The sequence below is a fragment of the Anabas testudineus genome, chromosome 23, assembly GCF_900324465.2.
Source record: "Anabas testudineus chromosome 23, fAnaTes1.2, whole genome shotgun sequence".
Classification (NCBI taxonomy): Eukaryota; Metazoa; Chordata; class Actinopteri; order Anabantiformes; family Anabantidae; genus Anabas; species Anabas testudineus.
Window position 1 is genome coordinate 9,067,628 of NC_046631.1, and position 12,519 is coordinate 9,080,146.

Sequence of the window (12,519 nt, forward strand, 5' to 3'; positions counted from 1 at the left end):
CTATCTTTGGACAATTAAGACAGGACAACAGGATGGAAGAGAGTGGATGTAAAAGTAAAGGTAGATAAGTAAAGCGAGTGAGTGTGTATGATGCTTTCAAATTCTTGGGTTCATTCATTTAGAGTTTCCCCATTCAAATGAGAGGGTATTATTTCAGCCCACAGCATAACATTCACCAGCAAAGAATGAACTATTTAGATATCGATGAATGGGCCCCTAAAATCGACAAATTACAAGCGTAACTCCCTTCCTGTTTGTGAAATTAGAGGAACTGCGAGACGGTTCTTCACATGTAGGAGGGTAGCAGGGACTTGTCTCATGTCCAAAAACCACCGTGAGAAACGGAGATCATAGCTGAGGGCCGAAGTGTTTGACGCACTCCCCTCGCTTCCTCTCATTCCTACCTTGCAATGAAAAGTCATCTGAAGTGAAGCTGCCTTGCGTTATTACCCTTCATCACATCCTGCAGCCTTTTTCCTGTCGCCTGTTAAGTGTAAAGTCAGGAAACTGTATCGCCCGCTCAGCTTTTGCTGATTTGGGTCTGCGTCTATTTTTGACTGATGACAGTGAAATGTCATGTCATCACATCTTGTAAAGTTCTCGTCATCCGAGTGGACACATGAAAGAGTCTGTGCCAGGCTGCGTGTTTACATGTAGCCTACGTACATGTGTGCAAACATGCGTGCAAGCGTCGAGGATGAGACAGGTCAACAGGACATGACTCACGCACCCACAACAAAAACCCATCAGCTTTTTCCATAACAAGCATCACTCACATCCCAAACTTGCTTGGATTCATGTCACTCTGCTTTGTCCACTACAAAACACAGAGCTGGAGTCAAACGCGGTCCAGATGCAGCCGAGACCTTCATCGTCTGTCTTTATGAGGTAAAAATAATAAAGCTGTGAGACGCAATTTCACCATGGCGATGTTGAGCGGCCTGATGATGGGCCGCAGATGTGCAGGATGCTGCAGTTACACAGAAAAGTAATAGAACCAGTGGGACGTGATAGAAGGAAGTCGTTTGTACCAGTAATGTTTCAAGATAATGTCTGATCTATTGCTCAAAATGCTTCTATAAACTTTAATTCTTACACCACTAACACTATAATTCATGAGTGAACTACAGTATAACATGTCTTCGGATATGCATGATTTATTAAATCACCAGACGTAACCATATAAATTTGGATTTCTTTTAATCCCACAATGCACCATTGCTCCCACTTGGTTCTTAAAAACAAGTGTTTCCTCTCAAATCATTCAAATGTAAAGACACGAGGTTGAGATGCAAGTTATTTTAACCAGACTTTATGAGGTGGTCTCTCAAAAGAGCACAAGATCAAGGAGTGAGATTTATTTTTCATCAGAAACAGTAAAACCATAAAAACACGTCCAGACGGATGCAGAAACTGCACAAATAAATGACACAACTGGGATGAAGTCATGCATATAATCAAAACAAGCAGGACACAACACATACAATCACTTCTAACGTCCAATCGTCACTCGCGTAAAATCAAAACCCCTCAATCAACGTGTTCGAGTCATGTTCATATGCGTACGTTCATCAGCTTGTCATTTTGTTTTCAGAACTCTTCAACCCGACGACAGCGTAACATCTCGGCGACAGCAGGGGATCGAAGAGCTGCACCAGTGCAGAGAATGACACGTCCTCCTGCAGTCGAGAACACACAAAATGACACACCCAGAAAACAATGAGGCACAATAGAGCCCAATAGAAAACACATGGACAGAAAGAATCTTGCTTCTCCTCCCAGCTTGGCTTTGTGACCCTTGGCATCCTCTGCTGTAGGATGTCCTCGCTGTTAAAGATTTCTTTACCGAATCCCCAGAGAAGAAACATCTGTACAAATATTGTGTCAGGTGTCCTCCATGATGGTTTGATGCTTAGTTGTAGATTTGCTTTAATACAATAAAAAGACAAGAGAAAACCCTCTGACTCTGGAGGGTTATTCCAAGGTGGTTCCACCACTGCTAGTCGTGCAGCCAACACTTAATAATAATAATTCCAATACCATGTCAACTACCTTAGTTAGAACTAAACACTGTTTACAGATGAGGCTGATGGGAATTTAAAAAGTTGCACAGGTATTGGCTAGTTTTTAACACATTATGAAAAATGAAGCGATCATTAAAGTAGTTACAGTTTATCCTCTGGGAACCATAAATGTTTGTATGAAATTTCTGTTAAATCATGATAAATTGTTTGTTTTCCGGGGTATAATATCCAGTGAATTTGTTGCTCCATTATAGAGATTTCTTGCATATTTTAAGCAGAAACACAGTGTTTGTACAGCATACATCGCTAATGAGTTTATCATTATGAGCACTGGGGCCTGAAAACTTAAACAGAACAACAAGCAAACATGCAGCATGTTTCTGAATGAACAGCTCCAGTATAGAATGGTGTGTGGGTGTGTTATATATACTCCTTTTAATGCTTAATGTCCTTCAGCACACTTATCATCACATGGATCACATTCACCCACATTCGTCACCTCCTCCTTTTCCTCGTTTGCTCCTCCTCCAGGGAGACCTCTTAAAGCCGACCAGCGCTCCTGATGTTCTACAGTTTGATTACACGACTCTATTAAGGAAGTAGATCTGACACACAATCTCACATGTAATCAGAACTTCAAAGCTTTAAGAGCCGTACATATGTCACAATGTCAGGCTGAAGATTAGATTGTTGTGTTTGGCTGCAGGAACATGAAATGGTCAATTGCAGGCTGGCTTTAATTTAGCTGACACCTACGTTATTGTTAATGATCTGAATCGAAAAGCGGTTTCCAGATTTCTGCGTTTTCACTTTCATTTACCTGGGACATAAATTTCAAACCCCAATCAACGAACTGTACGAGCAAATTAGAAAGATGAGCCCAGCTGCTAAAGGAGAATAATTAGGCCCTGTACATCACCAGCAAAGGTAAATCACACACTCTTTAATGTGTGTCCACTAATTGTTCAATTAGTTCTTTTTTTTGTAAAAGTATTTTACTTTAACGTTCACTGATTGCTTGGTTCAGTTTAGATCAAGATCCATTTCTCTTCTGTCTCGCTATTTAAAAGCGACCATCTGTTTCTCTCGATCGTGAGCACACACAAACAGCATCACAGCACTTCACGCCAGCGCTGATGCTTCACTGTCAAATGTTGCACAAACGTCCCGACCAGAACCAAGAGAAACGGGTAAATGATGATAATGTACCTGTTCTTTGAGGTAGCACAGGCGATCCAGGAGAATCAGACCTTCGATGCAGGGGGCCAGGGTGACCTTCAGCTAGTTGACATGAAGGAGGATTTAAGATGAATAAATACACATTCACTTCATATCAGCATTAATCACAGTACATGCTACCTCCAATACTGAGACTAAACTAATGCCTGGCTGCTTCCCAGCAGCTGGTGGATGATTCTCAAAAACCATTTTACTGTTTTATGTCATGAAGGAAATTTGGTATGTCTGCTGACACCACCGTTAGTGGCCTCGGGAGACAGGCTGGTTTTCTTCCCATTCTCGACAATCGTTCCTGTATTCCTTCCTGCACACTGCAATGATCTCACTTAATGGTCTGCAATTTATTGGCTTTATACGTCTCATTTTACAGGAATGAAAATGTCTGACACAAATCAGAGCTGAAACATGTTGTCGTGATGTAAGACGCCGTAAGGCCTGGGTGTTGTCTCAGCTTCACGGTTTTCCAGCGTTGAGAAAACAAAGCAAGCGCTCACCATATTAAAGGCATGCATCTCTGCCATCCGCGGTGTGTACGTGTCATGATAATCCTGGATGTCACTGTCAGAAAGCTGGAGGAAAGGAGGAAGTCTCAGTCATACAGGGAGTGGGAAAACAGGGGAATACAAATGAGAGAGGAAGGAGAACGTGAGGAGCTGAAGTGGGAGAACAGCTCGTGGCTTTTGAGTTGTGGGAAACAAAAGACTGAAACATGTGAGGATGACTGCCCAGGGCAACCAGCTCCCAAACTCCTCAAAATCCTGATACCTGGAAACTTCCCATAGCAACTGTATTGTTTACTAACCTGACATGAATTTGAATTTTTTCCGAATACACACCAAAAGGAACCATTTTCTCTCCCATGGAGCCAAAAGAATGAGCCCTCCTTCCACACTCTTCACTTTTCTCACTGTATTTTCCACAGTTTGTTTCGGAACTGTTATAATTCTGGTCCTGACCTTTGAGTCATCCACTTCCAGTCTGCGCAGAGCTCGACGAACGTAGTCAACGAACGATTTGGCCTTGGAGTAAACGTTGCCAACCCGTTTTTCGCTGTGGAACAAACAAACAAACACACATCATTTCTCAGTACTGCTGAATAAACAGCGCTCCCTTCTTTACTCTAACGTTGTTTCCTGTTTTTTTAAATCATGCCTGAGCACAGAACCAAACACTTCTTCGGGACCAAACAGTGATGAATAGCTGCTGCTTAGGGGACACTAATGGATATTCAATCCTGGTGTGATGTAAGTCATTAAACTGAAGGTCACACGGCAGCAGGGACCAGGTAATGTTCAATCTTTTAGGAATCTTTGATCATGTCTGCACGGAGCTGGGGCTAAAGGAGAACTATTCTTCAGTTTAATTAAGTAGAGGAGAGCACAGAGCATCATCCACTAAATGTCTGAAATACCTGGAAACTCTCAGTCATTAGGAATGCAATAACAAGTGACCCCAGAATGAGTGTGGAGCAGCAGGTTTTGACTTTCGAGAGCCTCCAGTTCCTAATGTTTGGAAAATGCTGCACAGCCAAGTAAACCAAAGCCAAACCCCAGTGTGATTGATGCTCACCTATTCTGCCTTATCTTCAGGTTTTAATGTTGTGCATAATTTAGTTAAGTCATGACTAAAAAAAGCAAACAGCACTGTACTGACTGCACTGAACTTGTGCTAACATCAGTGTTTACAGCACTACTCTGTGCAGCCTCGCACCACACAAAGTCACGTAAGAAATCATTCCTGTCAGTTATTTGTGTGTCACCTGACGGATCTTTTTCTTGACTGAAAACTCATTTCACCGCTCGAGTCTCGGTTCGTTTGCAACACAAACAAACCAGAAAGAAAATCTTTTGTGCACACTTTGTGCTGCTGCTACTAGAGTTTGCTGCCTGTTCTACCTCCTACATTTGTTATTGTATGTGGACGCTGTAAAACTATATAAACAGTTTTAATACAAAAGTGTCTTTACAAATAATAAATGTGTTGGACACTTTGAGCTATCATTTATCATGCTTATGTAATTCCAGATGTTAAATCCTGTAGATTACCTTTTGTAGGAGCTGTAGTGGTCTCTCAGAATAACATGAAGAACTGCCCGGTAGAACAAAGACTCCATCTGAATCTATAGAAAAGGGCAAAGATAACTTGATCTGACATAATGCAGTTTACTGTATTGTTCTAATTAAAAGTTTGTTATTCTCTTATTCTTTACTCGGTAAGTGGGATGAATATTCCTGACACTTCCAAGCTTGATGCAACACAAGCAAGCAATCAAGCCTGTTTTTGGAATCAGACTGCGGTTCCAACACGTAATCAATCTTGCCGTGATTGCATTAATATTTATACACATTCCATATTAATGTCTGTTAGTATTGTGTATCAGCTTTGGCCTGGAGCTCTGAGCGCTGCATTTCAAATAAATACACTGTAGTCAATCACAGACTTAAAACAATAGCCAAATTAATGGGCTGACGTTTTGAATGCAAGTAGAAGATCTACAGTGAAGATAAAGCAGCCTTGAGTGACCATGAACACCCATATTTGTGGCTGAAATAATGCGATTCATTTGTTTTGAGTGTGTGGTTACCTGCGGTTTAGAACTGTCACGCTTCCATGATGGTGACTATTAGTTTATGATATTGATTACAAATAGTATGGACGTGTTACTTACCCCCTGGCCAAGTGAAACTCTCTCCAGAGCCTGTATTTTTAGAAGAAAAACGATCAAGCGTTAACTGAAGCTGTGGCTGCAGTCGCAAAGGTAAAAACCACTCCTGACACTCATCTCGTTAAAAGCTCATTAAAAACCTATTTGGTCCACATGTCCGACAGTAAATAAAAGAACTGTTAATTCATTAGAGGCGTTTATTTCAGAGCCTATACTGACAACAACTATTCCAGCCTAAATACTGCGTTTATGTAGGAAAGATGCTGCTGCACACATTTGTGTCTGACATCACCCAAACTCACCAGGCATGCTGACATCCTCGCGTTCCTGCCGCAGAACCAGGACTCGTTACGGAGGTACTGACTCAGAGGGAAACCACACACGCTGCGAGAACACTCTGGGAGGAAACACACAGAGGTGAAAGAAATGAACTGATTATTTCATGCTGTTTCAAACAGTTATGATCAGTAGATGTGGATTTCTCCTCCTGACTTCTGAAGACAGGTCATATATCTCTTATATAATAATATTAATAATAATAACTGAGGTCAATGTGCAGTGAGCTGTGAAACATCCAGCTGTGTTTCACAAACTACTTTGGACATGCCAACTTGTTAGTAATGTTAGCTTTCTCTCTGCCCGGCACATGGCTTGTTGGCACAGGCCGACCGGGGCAAGTGGACAAACCTTTGCACAGTATACATTACAGTATGCAGATCTGTTTATAGTAATTAGCCTCTTGTTGACAACATAGTTGGCGTCTAAAGTGGCTGTGTACATGGACTGTAATTCCGAAATATATTCAGTATATACAGAAAGACAAATATTTCTGATACTCTTGTCTGCAACTGAACGTGTACACTTGAAAACACTCCAGACCGTAGACGCCTGCATGTGCTCATCTATGAGTTGATTAGTGTGAGTAAATAACTTGAGACTGAATTCCTTACTCCACATAAAGTCCCAACAAATCCTTGGTGCGCTGAAGGAATTCATGTATTCATACATGAGCAGGTCACATAAACGTGAGAAGGAAACATGTTTATGTGATCCCCTCACATCAAGTGTGACCTGCCTTCTATAACTAAACTTTTTAGCTCCTTTTCAGGGGGAGTTAGGCCACCGCAGGAGCTGGCCTGCATCCCAGACTGCAATGTAAAGCCAACAGGGGAGAGAGTGCACGTGTGTGTGCGTGTGTGTGTACAGATGCTGCTCTTCACTTCAGAAACAACCATGCAAAGGAGTGTTTTCAATCAGCGGTCATGATATCATCGACTGCTCTTGGCTGAAGCTGCGACAGACCCTGATGACGAGGGTTGAAGGTCACACTGTTAACAAGAGATGACGCGATACTGTGTGGACCGTAGCACGGACTCTGTCGACATAGCTAAAGTCACAGAATGAGGACACGTGTAGATGATTTCATACCTCATAAACTGTGAAGTGTAGCACCACCAATACGGATGATATCAGTCAGTTAACCTGTGCTTTGGCACCTGAACGAACTGTAGAGAATGGCCAGAAACCACCTCAGTGTGGAAATCAAGGCTAACTCAATAACAGTGGAAATAAAATACTATGTACTAGCAGCAGAATGACTGCCATCGCTTACAATTGATTCCCGTCTAAATTAAAAGATAAAAAAAAAAAATCTAATTTTCAGCAGCCTTAAACAGCCATCGTGAATCCATAAATCCACTCTAATGGCTCTTACAGTGGGTTTCAGAGCTTGACTCCATCACCAGGAGGCTAATTTGGCTGCATCTGCACTCTCCCAGTGGAACATTTGACTTGTTTACTATAAAATATGAATATGAGCGAGTATTTATGTGGTTTTATGTGAGGAGATAATATTTGATTTCAGATGGAGCAGTGGTGAAGTGGCTGCTGCAGGTGCCTGAAGTGGCATTATGGGAGCAAGTGAGTGAAAAACTCAAGTAGATATAGAAACTGAAAGAAACGTGTGAGCTCTCTGAAGAGAAGAAACTATGAGAGACACAAACACACTAATCTGCCCGTGGATCTCAGTATGTCTCTGTCAGTGCTGTATGTTTGTGCGGTTACCCTGTCCAGCAGGGTCGAACTCCTCAGACAGCAGGTGATAGCAGCAGCCCACGCTGCAGACTGCAGCCAGCTCCGGCTTAGCCACAAACATCCTCAGGGTGCTGGGAGCCAAGTCTCCACATGTGTGCAGGCCGATCATGACCGCATCCTGTAGTTTGAAGAAAGCACGCAGAGAAAGTAGAGAACAGGGAAGGAGGAGGAGGAGAAGAGGGGGAAAGGGTGGAGATCGATGGTGAAATTTATTGATGATGACGTGCTACACATTTGGCTCCACACTCGCCACAGTAATGCAAACTCCAGCCTCTGTGAAAGACCTGTAACTTTAGGAGCTGCTGTGGGAATCGTGCTTTGCTACTATATGACCGGCCTCCTATCTGCACCACCACCACCACCACCACCACCTGACACACAATAAATCTATTTTCAACATTTGCTTTTTTGACCTGCTCACCTCCAGCTCGTTGATGAGCTCTCTGAGCTCTGTATCCGCAGTAACATAAGATGTGAGCGGTGAAAACACAGCACTGGCGTCCTCGCTTCTGTTCAGAGCTTTCCTCTCCAGGTTTTCCCTCTTCCTCCTCTCCCTCTCCTCAGCGCTCAGTTGACTGGGGGGAATTCTGGGGGGTGTTGTCTGGATCACATCTGCTGCTAGGGCACTAAGGAAGAGCTCCTCTGTTTCTGGGTTTGGCTCTGAATGTTGCTCCACTGCTGGGTTCACATCTGACATGCTAATCAACACTTCCTTCTCCTCCTGTGGCACAATTCCTGCTCCACCACCATCACATAAAACGTCACCGTCTCCATTAGTGCCAGTCTTTATTGGTATGAAATCCTCCTGAGGCAACTGTGTGGCTGCTCCCTGAGCCTTCACCGTCTTGCTGAGTTTTTGGTACGCTCTAGAGAATTTCTTGAGCTTCCTGTTCCTTTCTTGGGCTCCATGAGTGTTGGTGCTGGAGGAGTCGATGCCATAAACTCTGAGGCCGTAATGAAGAGACAAGAAGGAGCTCAGGTAACCCTTTCCAGAGCCCACATCTATCACCTGTGTGGGAGTAAAACGATAAGGGGGAAAAATCATATCAAGCCTCTTGTGCACAGAGTGTTTGAGACATTCAGAACAACTTATAAATGTTAGTTTACCTGTTTGACTCGACAACACTTGGCCAAGCAGGCCACCACCTCAGACATGGACTGGACTTCATGGGATTTCTTAGAGTTCATAAACTCATCTGGCTCAAGCTCAGCACCTGGGTTAGACAACAGTCTTAAGTTATGGTTAATACCTCAGGTGGACATTCCTGGACAACCCTTGACTGGTTTCGGACTCTCAGCATGAAACGCTGTGGTCAGACAGTTCATTCTTTCATACCTGTCTCTGCTGGTGGAGCGCCAGACTCAGACGCATTCTCCCTGAAGGCCTGCAGTAGCTCATGTCTACTCAAACAGACTCCTTGGCCAGATAGAGAGTGAGACTTGGCCTTGAGCAAAAGTTCATGGATATCAACCAACCGGTTTGTATGATTGCAAAACCCAAATGTGGTGCTGGTTTGATCTGTTTCGAGAGACAGACGCAGAAATGTTGACAAAACTTTACAAAATACAGTCACACAAACAACTTCTGGTTCATTCTTTGTTTGTTTTAACTTCACACACAATGCTTTTGTAGATTTTGGTGCAAAGATTGTACCCACTTAAAGGGTAAAGTTAACAGAATGAACTTAAATAAAAAAAAGAGAGAGAAATAAACACATTAATTTTGTTTGAGATATTAAACTATCACTAACTAAATGAGCAATATTTATTTATTTATTATCTTTTTTATATTAATCCTAATCTAACCTAATCAATTAATCATCCAATTAGTTCTCATTCACCCTGACAAGTGTTTACCGTCCACTTTGTGTTGTGGCTCCCCCTGCTGGTCACTACGGGCGCTTACAGCTGACAGCACCTCCTCTGGAGACACGGCCACGAAGCGTTTCCACACGTCGTGAGTGTAAAACTCCACAGTGTGAGCATTAGCGATGCTCAGAGTTACAGACAGAAAGTGCTTCACTTCATCTATCCGTCGTTGAATTTCCGCAAGGCTATAAGAGGAGGACACCATGTTAAAAAGATGTTTAAAGAGGAACTGTGTAAGACATGTAACAACTCCTTCCTCCTGTACGCCTAGGCATTAGCAATCAAAATTGAACATAGGTTGATGATTTAACGCTGTAGGTCGCATTAGTATTGTTTATTTTTATTATTAAGTTATTGTGTTTAGTTGTCAAACGTGCAACGAATTTAAGAAAATACTTGTTAAATTAATTAAAAGAGTAAAATATACATGTATATTATTTGAGTGAAGATACTCCGTATTCGATTTGTCACGTCTCACCTTCACACGTCATCACCCAGCGCCGGTAACGAAATGGCATGAAGCACGAACCCGCATGAGAGTTGTAAACATTTAACGTTTCCGAGGAAGATCGAACTGAAATGGCACCGACAGATAAGAAAATGAAGAAAACGACGTTTTCAGGGAAACAGGACAACTGGAAGAAGTCAAAAAATAACGCCCAGGGTGTCAAAAAGAAGAGGAAATGGATGCCTGAGAACAAAATATTCGAGGGCAGTGTTACAGAAGGTGAGTTTTAGTAACTTCAAACTCTGATAAAGTCATAAGGAACAACAGTTGTTTAATTAATGGGGAATTAGTTAATGCATACATCTGTATTAGTGGAGAAAAAGTATGAAAAGCCATAAATGTGAATCTCTCCTCTGATAACTCTAAATTGTTGTTAAACTCTTCTCCAGAAGATCCGACATTTCTATGTGGCGTAATTTGTTAATATCTAAAATATTTTAGAGTTGTTTTACTAAACATGTAGCTCTTGTAGTAAATTTGGCAAATAGGTAACTTACTAGTTATCCACACTTTGTTCCAATGTAATATTAATGTATGTACATCCTATGCATTCTTCAGGTCAAGGGTTTGCTTTCAAGAGAAAGCAGAAGGTCAAACACCAGTACAACAAACTTCTGCGGAAGGAAAAGAAGAAGAATCCTTCATCTGAACTGCTGTACAAGGAGGAATATCCAGAACATCTCAGACATCTTTACGTGGCAGAAGCAGAGAAGCTGAAACATGAGGCCTGGACGAACAGAGTGAACAGGACCAAGCTGAGAATGAAAGGTCAGGAGAAAAGAGAAACGACAGTTGAAAATGATGATGATGATGCTGCTGCTGCACAACGGACTGAAAGTGCTGATAACGATCTAGAAGTTACTGTTGGCTCTGAGCAGACAGATTCTGTGACTGGGAACTCTGAGCCAACAACATCCCCAGAAAACGAAAGGTAAGAAATATCTGTTGGCACAGTCCTAAAACAGAAAAGTCCTGTTTTTGAGACTGTTTCCACTGATGATGATGTTCTCCATGTATTTGTAAGACTGATTTTATATGGTTTTGTAAAGAAATGGGGAAAACACATTCACAGCTTATCCTAAAAATAAGATGTTCAAGTTTAAGTGCCCTAAGATCCAAGAAATGTTTTCAATCTACAGCACTCCGCTAGTGGAAACACTGAAATAGGAGTGTGTTGTTATTGTTCATATTATTCTTCTGCTGTCAAAATCCAAGCAGTTAGAGAAACACAGAGTTATGCTGCACACTAATGTTCCCCTCCAGTCTTCCAATTAGCAACCGCATGAGGAAAAAACTGCTGAAGAAGACGTCCTACCAGAAGACAAAAGAAGAATTTGAGAGAATAAAAGAAAAACGGAGGAAAAAGAAGGAGGTGAACTGTTTCCCCTGCTAACTATTTCCCATGGGAAAAACAAAGCTCCCTCTGCTTTTGTCACAATTTCTACTGACGGGTTATCTTGTTCTTTTATATTTATTTATTTATTTATTTTGTTTAATGCCAGGAGTACCTGAAGAACAAGCAGCAGAGAGAAGAAGCCATCCAAAGGTACAAACAGAAAAAGATGGAGACGTACAATATGTTGAGCAAAAAGACCAAGAAAGGACAGCCAAATCTGAACCTGCAGATGGAGTATTTGCTTCAGAAGATTCAAGGAACTGATAAATGACTCCTGATTCACAACTGATCCTGAGGAATGAATGGATATTGTGTACTTTTGACTTGGATATAAAAAAAAAAACCTAATAAGAGTATCCCTGAGGTGTCAGTTTCACTGCCACTTTTGACATTGACGAATTTCAGTGATGCTCATAAATAAAGTGGTAAAACTCTGTTTATTCTTTATTCTATATGCAAGTTTGTCATTTAATTATTTGAGTCTTTTTGCTATTATTTTGTGACTTTGCAGTATTTTCTTCCATAAATCTTAATGCTGTGACTCATTGTAATCTTAGACCACAAGATGGCATTGTAAGATATGAATATGGAAAACATTTTTTTTTTTTTCCGAACTAATGCTTGCGTATCCTGTGCAGGGTTAGCAACAGTGATGTTTTTATTAAGAAGTGAAACCCTTAAAATGACTCAACCACTGTTTAACATGTCTTAATAAAACTACTGT

The 12,519-nt window shown here is 41.6% G+C and overlaps 2 protein-coding genes across 2 annotated transcripts; one reads left to right on the plus strand and one right to left on the minus strand.

Annotated features, from left to right (window-relative positions):
• Positions 1 to 1,339: 1,339 nt before the first annotated feature.
• On the minus strand, positions 1,340 to 10,222 carry mettl25 (methyltransferase like 25). Its single transcript, XM_026361242.1, has 12 exons — positions 9,880 to 10,222; positions 9,359 to 9,541; positions 9,130 to 9,236; positions 8,444 to 9,031; positions 7,993 to 8,140; positions 6,231 to 6,325; positions 5,932 to 5,961; positions 5,309 to 5,382; positions 4,220 to 4,313; positions 3,758 to 3,832; positions 3,234 to 3,305; positions 1,340 to 1,679 (listed from the first exon to the last, which is right to left on the minus strand). Exons 1-12 carry the CDS (start codon positions 10,094 to 10,096, stop codon positions 1,572 to 1,574), a joined length of 1,791 nt encoding a protein of 596 aa, XP_026217027.1. The 5' UTR covers positions 10,097 to 10,222; the 3' UTR covers positions 1,340 to 1,571.
• Positions 10,223 to 10,366: 144 nt separating this feature from the next.
• Positions 10,367 to 12,502, plus strand: ccdc59 (coiled-coil domain containing 59). The gene is made up of 4 exons (XM_026361244.1): positions 10,367 to 10,618; positions 10,958 to 11,330; positions 11,663 to 11,771; positions 11,902 to 12,502. The coding sequence occupies exons 1-4, from the start codon at positions 10,471 to 10,473 to the stop codon at positions 12,064 to 12,066; spliced, it is 795 nt and encodes a 264-aa protein (XP_026217029.1). The 5' UTR covers positions 10,367 to 10,470; the 3' UTR covers positions 12,067 to 12,502.
• The last annotated feature ends 17 nt before the right edge of the window (positions 12,503 to 12,519 follow it).

What these genes read in the sequence shown, in the direction of transcription:
- mettl25 (XM_026361242.1), bottom strand. Translation starts at nt 10,096, where the DNA reads ATGGTGTCCTCCTCTTATAGCCTTGCGGAAATTCAACGACGGATAGAT. An exon ending in CACTACAGCTCCTACAAAAG is followed by an intron (nt 4,314 to 5,308) that starts GTAATCTACAGG and finishes TTTGTTCCACAG; the next exon opens with CGAAAAACGGGTTGGCAACG. An exon ending in AGATGCATGCCTTTAATATG is followed by an intron (nt 3,306 to 3,757) that starts GTGAGCGCTTGC and finishes CATGTCAACTAG; the next exon opens with CTGAAGGTCACCCTGGCCCC.
- ccdc59 (XM_026361244.1), top strand. Translation starts at nt 10,471, where the DNA reads ATGGCACCGACAGATAAGAAAATGAAGAAAACGACGTTTTCAGGGAAA. An exon ending in CGAGGGCAGTGTTACAGAAG is followed by an intron (nt 10,619 to 10,957) that starts GTGAGTTTTAGT and finishes TGCATTCTTCAG; the next exon opens with GTCAAGGGTTTGCTTTCAAG. An exon ending in ACATCCCCAGAAAACGAAAG is followed by an intron (nt 11,331 to 11,662) that starts GTAAGAAATATC and finishes GTTCCCCTCCAG; the next exon opens with TCTTCCAATTAGCAACCGCA.